The sequence below is a fragment of the Lolium perenne genome, chromosome 4, assembly GCF_019359855.2.
Source record: "Lolium perenne isolate Kyuss_39 chromosome 4, Kyuss_2.0, whole genome shotgun sequence".
Classification (NCBI taxonomy): Eukaryota; Viridiplantae; Streptophyta; class Magnoliopsida; order Poales; family Poaceae; genus Lolium; species Lolium perenne.
The window spans coordinates 147,377,995-147,387,658 of NC_067247.2; the positions used below are offsets into that span (position 1 = coordinate 147,377,995).

General features: G+C 43.5%; 1 protein-coding gene across 1 annotated transcript; it reads left to right on the top strand.

Moving 5' to 3' along the window:
* The first annotated feature begins 1,678 nt into the window (after positions 1 to 1,678).
* Positions 1,679 to 3,693, top strand: LOC127347477 (uncharacterized). Its single transcript, XM_051373658.1, has 3 exons — positions 1,679 to 1,762; positions 3,033 to 3,258; positions 3,539 to 3,693. The coding sequence occupies exons 1-3, from the start codon at positions 1,679 to 1,681 to the stop codon at positions 3,691 to 3,693; spliced, it is 465 nt and encodes a 154-aa protein (XP_051229618.1).
* Positions 3,694 to 9,664: the final 5,971 nt, after the last annotated feature.

The following is a 9,664-nucleotide window of genomic DNA, read 5'->3' on the forward strand; positions in this document are numbered from 1 at the left end:
CTCGGCTCTGTCTGGCAAGTTGGGTTGACGAGCCGAGAAAACAAGCGGCGCGATCGTTTCTCTTCCCTAACACGCTCAGCCCATACCACAGCATGAGCCAACAATACTTGGGTAGGCTAGGGCATGTTCGGTACCTCGCAAAGTTGTTTTTCTGTATGAGGTGAGGGATGCAAAAATCGTGAGTTTAGAAGGCATCCATTTTCGGCGCTGTTTGGCTCGCGCTAACCTTAAATCATCCCCGGGTAGGCCCGCTAAGTACTGGCGGACCCAAAAGTAGCTAGGGAAGGCTGTCGCGAGGGCCAGTCCTATACACCGACCAGGTCGGCGCCGATGCGGGTTTGCCGCACACCCCTGGTCGGGTATTGGGCCTGACCCATTTAGCGTTTTTTCGATTTCGTCTTCGTTTTCTCTCTTCTTTTTTTTCCGTTTTCTGTTTTATTTTCTTTTTCTTTCTGTTTATTTTTTCTTTTGTTCAAATTGAAGAAGTCTATATTCGAAAAATGTTTAAATTCGAAAAATGTTTAAATTTGAGAATTACTAAAATGGTTCAATATGAAAACGGTTCAAATTCAAAAATTGTTCAAATATGAAAATCATTCATATTCGAAATTTGTTCAAATTCAAAAATTGTTCTAATATGAAAATCGTTCAGATTTGAAAATTGTTCAAATATAAAATTTGTTCAAATTCAGAAATGTACAAAAAGAAACCAAAAAAAGGGCTTACCTGATGTTGGGTTGCGGCCCGTTTAGGGAAAACGATTCGGCAAACTTAATCGGTGTATACCACCTCCCGGAAGAAGGTGGAGGGGGTGTGCGGCAACTGTTTCCGTGCCGACCAGATCGGTGTATACCACCTCCCCGACGCGAGGGGAACGTGCGAGTATAGAGGGGGATGGCGCCATGGCGGGAGGGAGAAAATTGGCGGGCCTATATGGCGCGAAAATTAGGCTCACCGCCCCCATAGTGGGTCACCTTAGTAGGTGAAGACACTATTCCCCATTTTCTCTCTCGGACAGCGAAGGCAGCGGCGATTTAAATGTGCAGCAACGACAAGTCATACTAGGCAGATCTACCTCACCGACTCCGCCACCCTCTCGTCTCACGTCCTAGCGGAGACCTCGCTTCGTGTTGAGCACCATATTTTCCCCATCATCTGCATCGACGACACCATGGCGCCGACTTCAAGCAATGTTTTAAGCACCTTTAACCCTCTTTCGGCCGAAACCATTCGAACTTGAGGCGGTTTTGCCTTTAGTTAGCTAAATTTGTCGTTTTTTATGCAACACCAAATAAATTAGGACGAGCAGCGGAAGCTTTTCGCTCACACGTCTGCGCTTATAGTTGTGATCCATGCTTGGATGTTTGTAATCCTAGAGCGAGCGGTTCATCGCAATGCCAGTCCGGCTATCACCTATGGTCCAATGATCGAATGTGATAGAGAGCGGATGAACAATCTGAACAACAGCTATAACACTCTAGCCTGCGAGTAACAATCGAGAAGACTTTCGCTGCTATGAAGAATAGGTCTAAGACACTTGATTAGAAGCTATTCCATCCTTTCCCCATCCAAGTTAAGCTTGTTCTTGCATATTGCATTCCACACAACTGAATCTTGCGGTAGGGTATTGATGAGTTCTTCCCAGATGAGATGGATGTGATGCTGGACGGCATTAACTATGACCACGGTGTTAGTGATGGTGACAGTTAGGCTTGGAAGAACAAGAGGCATGAGTGGGCTGACGCAATGTGGAAAGATAGAGGTATAATCAGGCTCTGAAGAAAGAAAGAAGGTGAAACATCCAACGCTCCTCTAATCCTCATTTGTGTTTTCTTGAACACCAATTTGCTAGTAGCTAGAAAATCATCGTGATGAACTGATATTTGCTAGTATCTAGGGAGCAGCTTAACGAACTGTTATTTGCTAGTAGCCAGGGCTAAACGACGTTAATTGTACTATTATCTGCTACTTACATATTATGCCAAGTTGTTTGTAATACTGTCAGGTAAGGTCAACACTTATGAGAAGTGGTTACCCGAACAACAGGTAGATTGCAACCAAACTCGTTGTTCTTCTATCATCGTACACAAAGGGCGCGTTTGGTAGCCTAGGCACCCTTCGGCTCGCATGTGGCCCTCAGTTTTTGGGTCGTTTGGATGTTCGGTCGTCTCCATGTTATTGCACAATACGGGTTTTAAAGCACCTCCGGGACAGGCCCGGGAGGAACGTCCAATTTGACCGTTTTTCCAGGGATAGGCCCGGGCGCGACGAAAATCGACAACGCATTTCGCGCGGACGCTCGTCCGCGACTTGGCGGGAGAAGGCGAAATCCGAGCGGCGTTGCGCAGCAAAGGTAGGGGTAACCTCCATCTTCAGTTACCCTCTCCATTAGCCCCCTCCCAAAATTTCCCTTTCCCCAATTTTTGCACCGGCAGCGGCTGCGGCGACACAAATCTGGCCTCGCGCATCTGACCCTGACCGTGGTCTAGACGAGGAGCTCCTCCCTTCGGTCTTCGGCGCCATACCAGGGTCTTCGTTTGCAGCCACCGTGAAGCCTGCGCACATCTTCTCTGACTTCCGGCCGTCTCCATCGTCTTCCATGACAGAGTTAAGGGGAAGCTCCTCTGCTGTACTGTAGTGTTAGATTCATGTTGGTAGAACTTGTTGGGTTCGATAAGACCGTTCGTAATGCTTAGTTCTTGTTTGAGTAGACCGACCAAATCCAGCTTGTTATCACACCGCAACACTCATCATCTTGCATACAAGTCGGGATCCTGATGATGCACAAAAGAGTAGTTAGGCATGCCTCTCTTCCTCCTGTCATGTACGGTACTTCCAGGAGGTGTTGTACGCAGTTGGGGAGCTCAGAGGTGAAATGATCAAGCCATCATCAATGAACACACCACCAAAGATCAAGAACAGCTACAGGTGGTTCCCGTATTTTAATTAAGGTGAATACAAAATCATGTCTGTTCTACTTATCAGATGTGTGCTACTGACAAAAACATGACCGTGTGCTAATTGTTTGACAGGATTGCATTGGGGATATTGATGGTACTCATGTGACTGCAGATGTATCAAGATTAATGTCTACAACATTCCACGGGAGGAAACACTACACCAGCCAGAACGTGCTAGCAGCTGTGGATTTTGATATGAGGCTCGCATACGTGCTTGCTGGTTGGGAGGGTTCAGCTCATGATGCAAGCATCATGTCAGACAACTTGTCAAGGCCTGATGGGTTGCAAATCCCTAAGGGTGAGTTCTTCCTTGGAGATGCTGGATATGCATGCTGACCTAGCATTCTGCCCCCTTCTGGAAAACAAGGTACCACCTCAACGAGTTTACTCCAATGAACTGACCTCAGAATGCGAAAGAGTTATTCAATCTGAGACATTCAAGCCTTAGAGTCACCATTGAGAGGGCCTTTGCTGCATTGAGAACAGGTTCATGGTCCTTGACCAGAAACCGTTCCACACTTTTGACACTCAAGTGAAGTTAGTACTTGCTTGCTGCATTCTTCACAACTGGATCCTAGGTTGGGGCGAGGATGACTTCTTCCAAGAGGTTATCACTTTTGATGAAGTTGAGACTGGCCGTGGCGTGGAGGTAGGCGACATAGAAGCCTGGAAGGGAAAGAGGCAAGAGAGTGCAGATGCAATGTGGGAAGCCAAAGTCCACGCCACCAATTGAGAAGGAGAAGCACAGGTGAAGAAGTGAAGTGAACAAGTGAAGAAGAAGTAGAACACCCCTTTGATCCCCTGTTTTTCGAACCCCAATTTGATCCCCGTATGTTGAACTACCCCGTGATGATAAACTGCCATTCGTAGTAGTTAGGGAGTGTTGTTATGAAGTACTTTATAGTAGCTAGGGCTTGAATTTGTGAACTGCTAGCTTCGTAAGTGTGCAATTGATGAACTGCGATTTCTGTGCGATGGAAGGTGATAGTATGTTAAGGATACCTGTTGTAGAGAAGAGGTTACTTTATGCTTGCCTAGATGGTACCAAACATGTGTAGTTTCATCACCATCGAGATTTAGGATTGGCTGCAACCAAATAAACAAAAAGGCCTTTTTGGCCCAAACCATGCAATCCGACCTACCAAATAGCAGGACAATTCTGGCTCGTGGCTCGTTCCAGACGCGCAAGTGACTTTGCACCAGTGAGCCCCAATTGGGCCTAGGCTACCAAATAGGCCCAAAACTGCGCTTTACGGGCTATCAAGCAAAGTGCAGAAAAGAGAACGAAATGATTTGTTAGCAACCAAACTAGATGCGCAGAACATGATTTTGGACTTGGCCCAGTCCATCATGGCTCTAGGGAGAAGATCTCCAAATATGCAAAGAAAAATGTGCGAGGAACCAAACGAACGCTAGCTGAATATTACAGGATTTTTCTAAAAGCTCTAACTTACAAACCATTTGTTGAAATTATAATTTGTTTCCAGTTCTGGAATCTTGGCGATGAGATCTTTAAAATAAGATAACACTTGCATATGTTTTGACAAATTTTTTGTAATAAAGGCAACATTGGTGCGCAAGTAACTTTGGTACGCAACAAAGGAATTTTGCTACTAGACGAAAAAAATAGAGCACAATAAAGAAAGGAAACTCCGCAACAATGGCTGACAACTTCACAACACCTAAACGCAACTTGGCATTGATACGTCTTAAACGTATCTATAATTTTTGATGCTCCATGCTTGTTTTACACCAATTCATATATGTTTTGTTTACACTTTGTTGCACTTTTACATGATTTCCTGCACTAACCTATTAAGAAGATGCCATAGTGCAAGTTCCCTGTTTTCTGCTGTTTTTGTATTTCAGAAAAGTTGTACAGGAATTATTCTCAGAATTGGAGGAAACAAAAGCCGAAGTCAATATTTTACTGAAACGACGACGAAGTCCAAAGGGGGGCCGAAGAGGCGCAGCAGGGCGGCCAGACATGCCCTTGGCGCGGCCTGGACCTGGCCCACGCCAAGGCGTGGTCTAGGCCCACTAGGCGCCCCACCGACCTAAATCCTCCACCTATTTATACATCTTCTTGGGAAAACTCTGGATACCCGAGCCTACATCCACGAAAAGTTCCATCGTGGCCGCCATCGAAGAACCCATCTTGGGGGGTTCTGAAGCTCTCTTCCCGGCACCCAGCCGGAGGGGGAAATCATCGCCAGAGGCATCTACATCGCCATGCCCGCCTCCGAAGTGATGCATGAGTAGTTCATCCCTGGACTATGGGTCCATAGCAGTAGCTAGATGATTGTCTTCTCCACTTTGTGCTTCATGTATCGATCTTGTGAGCTGCCCTACATGATCAAGATCATCTTTATGTAATCATATATGTTTGATTTCCTGGGATCCGATTAATATTGTATACTATGTTAAGATTGATTATATATTCATGTCATATATTATTTGTGATCTTGCATGCTCTTCGTTGCTAGTAGAAACTCTGGCCAAGTGGACGCTTGTGACTTCAAGAGGGGGTATTTATGCTCGATAGTAGGTTCATGCCTCTAATTTTCTGGGAGAGTGACGTTTAACTTCTAAGATTGTAGATGTGCTGCTACTACTAGGAAGAAAACAACAATATTTTATCAGAGGGTAATTATATTGTTTACTTTACATACATTTCTTAATGTGATAGTCTGTTGGTGGTAACTTAATACTGAAAGTGGTCCGGACGCTAACCGGAAGGTAGATTATTAGTCATAGACACAGTTGGATTACGGTCTATGTATTATGTTGTAATGCCCATATCAAATCTCATAGTAATCATCTTGTCATGTATTTATCAATATTCTATTAATTGCCCAGATGTAATTTGTTCACCCAACATGCTATTTATCTTTATGGAGAGACACCTCTAGTGAACTGTGGACCCCGGTACTCTTTCCTTTACTGATAAATTCTACTGCAATCATGTTCAGTTTACTTTCTGCAAACATCTCTTTCCACTCGATACGTCTAATCCTTTGTGTTCAGTAAACTAGTGAGATTGACAACCTCACTGAAAGTTGGGGAAAAAGTACTTTGGTTGTGTTGTGTGCAGGTTCCACATTGTTGCTAACGCCGGTAGTGTGCCCTACCACTAGTTAGCCAGCAACACCTTCAGAAGTCACGACTTTCTCCTACTGGTCGATTAAATCTTGGTTTCGAACTGAGGGAAAACTTGTTTCTGTGCTCATCGCACCCTCCTCTTGGGGTTTCCCAACCGCTTCCACAACTGCCAACAAGATTGTCTGGCGCCATTACCGGAGCACCATCAAGATTTTCTGGCGCCGTTGCCGGGGAGAAAGAGGATTTCTGCAAGGGGAGTCTCTCATCTTCAATCTTTTTTACTTTGTTATAGTTTGCTTAGTTTAATTTTATAGTTGCCTTTATATCAAAGACACACAAAAAATAGTTTCTATTATAGATGTTATTTCTGTTGCTTAGTTTATTCCATGCTTACTTTCCATGTTGATGTTTCTTGTTTTTATTTTCACTAGTTAGGTTTAATGGAAAAAAACAACAAAATTAGAGAGTTGTATAGTATTTACCTTGAGTTAGGACATGAAGTGTTCGAAGAGAAAATTAAAAAACCTATGGAACTTTATTTGCATGCTAATGATAATGTTATTAGTACGAATTCTTTGAACACCATTATTGCTAATGCTATGGAAAAGTCTAAGCTTGGGGACCTAGTTTTCATGATATTTTTTACTTCCCCCGCTTTAGAGGAGAAAATTCTTTATAATGATTACAATGATGAATATGATATTTTCAGTCCACCTACTATTGAGAAGAAAATTAATTATGATTACAATATGTCTCCTATATCTGATGATTATGGTGATAAGAATAATAATGATAGCTATTTTGTTGAATTTGCTCCCACTACAATTAATAAGAATGACTATGCTTATATAGGGAGTAATAATTATCTTATGCATGTGGCTCATGATAAGAATATTTTATGTGATAGTTATATTGTTGAGTTTATTCATGATGCTACTGAAAATTATTATGAGAGAGGAAAATATGGTTGTAGAAGTTTTCATGGTACTTAAACACCTCTCTATATGCTGAAAATTTTGAAGTTCTTTTGTTTTATCTTCCTATGCTTGTTACTTTGTTCTTTGTGAATTTATTTGTGTGCAAGATTCCTACGCATAGGAAGTGTGTTAGACTTAAATGTGTTTCATATTTGCTCCTTGATGCTCTCTTTTCCTTCAATTCATATTTCTTATGTGAGCATCTTCTCAAACTATTGCGCCTAGCTAAAATGCATTAAAAAATTGTTTATGCGAGACAACCCATTATTTTATTTTTCTAATTTTTCTTTTATTGAGTCTTGGAAGTTATTACTACTGTAATGACCTCTCCTTATCATTTTTATTTCGTTTTTGTGCCAAGAATAGCCTGTAATAGGAAGAAAGTAGGATTTGCGGAAGTTGTTGTCCTGAAAACAGATTATGTGTTGTTACCATAAAAATTCGTAAAAATACCCAGAGCGGAATTTTGAGCTGTCATTTTTTATGCATATGCCCTAGGTTATTACTAGGACAATTGCCCATTCGTTGCTACGGGTTAAGTTTTATTAAATATTTTTTGATCCGTGGTGGATGCGCAAAACGCACCTTCGTTAAAGAAAGTGTCTTCTCGCAAGGACCGCTGCTTCCAAATCTCATCCTTCCTCGAACCCACAAACGTTGGGTCCTCGGTGCTAGTGGCCACAATATGGTGTTAGCGTTGAGCGCGGAGCAGTTCAGAGGCCAAGCCCGGTTATCCGGCTTTGTGGCGCTAGAATCTTCGGCTCACGCAAGACCTTGCCATATGAAACTCCAAATCAATTCTGCCTTCATAAGGTGAATCATTTTTTTCCCGGAACCCAACTACCGTCTCTACACTACTAATTCAATGAGGCTCACTTCTCACTACCGCATCACTCGACCGGGCCAGGCCAAGCATCGGGCTGGGCCTAACAAAGTTCGACGCAAAAAAAACCCAGCCTAGGCCTAATATTTCGGCGCAAACCCAGCCCATCACATCAACTACCCATCGTGCCTAAGGCCTCTTCCCTTTTGACACAAATTTCAAGCCTAGGCCCGGCCTGGCCCGACAATTGGACCTAAATCTTAGGCCCAGGCCCTGTCCACAGGCATGCTCGGGCTAGCCTAAGCCCGGGAATTTTGGGCCGGGCCAGATCGGGCTTCCCATGGCCAGGTATACTCGACCCTAGCAACATCTTCAACATCATGTTTGGACCCTACGAGTCTATTTTGCGGGCTTTGAAATTACAAGCTAGAGCACTTTTAACATTGATTTTGAAATGTAGAAACAAAGTAAAGAAGCTAGCTATAAACCAGAGGAGAAACGGGTCTATATGTCCATCATAATTTCACCAATGTGACTGAAATCCATCATTATTATTTATTCTAGTTTTACCCCCTCTTTCATGGACATGTTAGGGAACTAAAAGTAGAATCCATTTTATTTTTGGTTCGTAAGCTATTTAACAGAATTGAGCGTATTATCAGGTGTGTGTGTAGAAATGAATTGCAGATCCAAATCTTCCAAGCTCGAGACACATTTGTAGGATTATTACTGTCATACAATACCTACGTGACTTCTTCTATAGTATGCATCGATCTTTGTAAATGCTGAATGATTGCGTCAGAACAAGAACTGAAATAATATGGTACAGAAAACTGAAAGATCAAATCATGCAGAATAGTTCCAACATTAGTGTTGTTGTTTGATACCAAGATCTCCTGGAAATTGATGAATGGAAAGCAGGATAAGCCGGACAATGTTGCCCAGCATAGGTCCATCACGTGGCCATCATTAGTAGCAGCGCGAGCACTAACCCTCTTCCACATGGTGCGGCGCGCGGCTGCAGCTCACGACGTGCATGGCGGCCGGCCGGTAGCAACCCAGCATTGCCACAGGCAAGGTGTGGCGCTTGCAGCTCGCGATTTTCGGAGGGAGGCCCACACCATGGCCGGCTGGAGGATGAGGATGCGGCTCTCTGTCGTGGCGCTTGGGTGCTGATCTGTGCGCTATACGGAGCTTGCGGGCTGCACGATGGAGAAGGGTTGGCGACATACGACAGTTATTCAGCAAATCTCGTCCGGGCCACCACGAATCTCGTCAGCAGCGTTTGAGAAACTGGTGAGGCTGTGGAAGCCGGCGTTGGCGTTGGGTTTTTGTTGCTCTCCTGCATATGGAATATGGTGAGGCGGCGAAGAATCGTGCAGAGGGGTTGGCGGGCGATGGCGGCAAGGTGAGGTCAAGGACGCTTTAGGTCTGCTTATACCTGTAGCTTTTAGCAAACCAATCAAGGAGCGCAGATCGATCTCGTGATGGACTCGGTTTGGCTTTAGGAGTTTGTAATGGGCACACGAAAAAAACAGGTACAACTTACGGATGGCATGGTGGGTAATTTTGTGTTAATTTTAGGGGTATTTTTCATGACATACCAAACCAAAACAAACTACGGAAACACTTTCTCTTTTATTATTAGGTATAGATCTAACTATTGTTAGTTGACCACTTTTCGAGATAAGCAACATAAGATTTTCAAAAAAATCGATCTTTACCTGTTGTTCTGTTTTGACAGATTTCTGCACTATTTGCATTTGCCTCTTAAATCTCTTTATTTTTTAGTTCTTTTGATC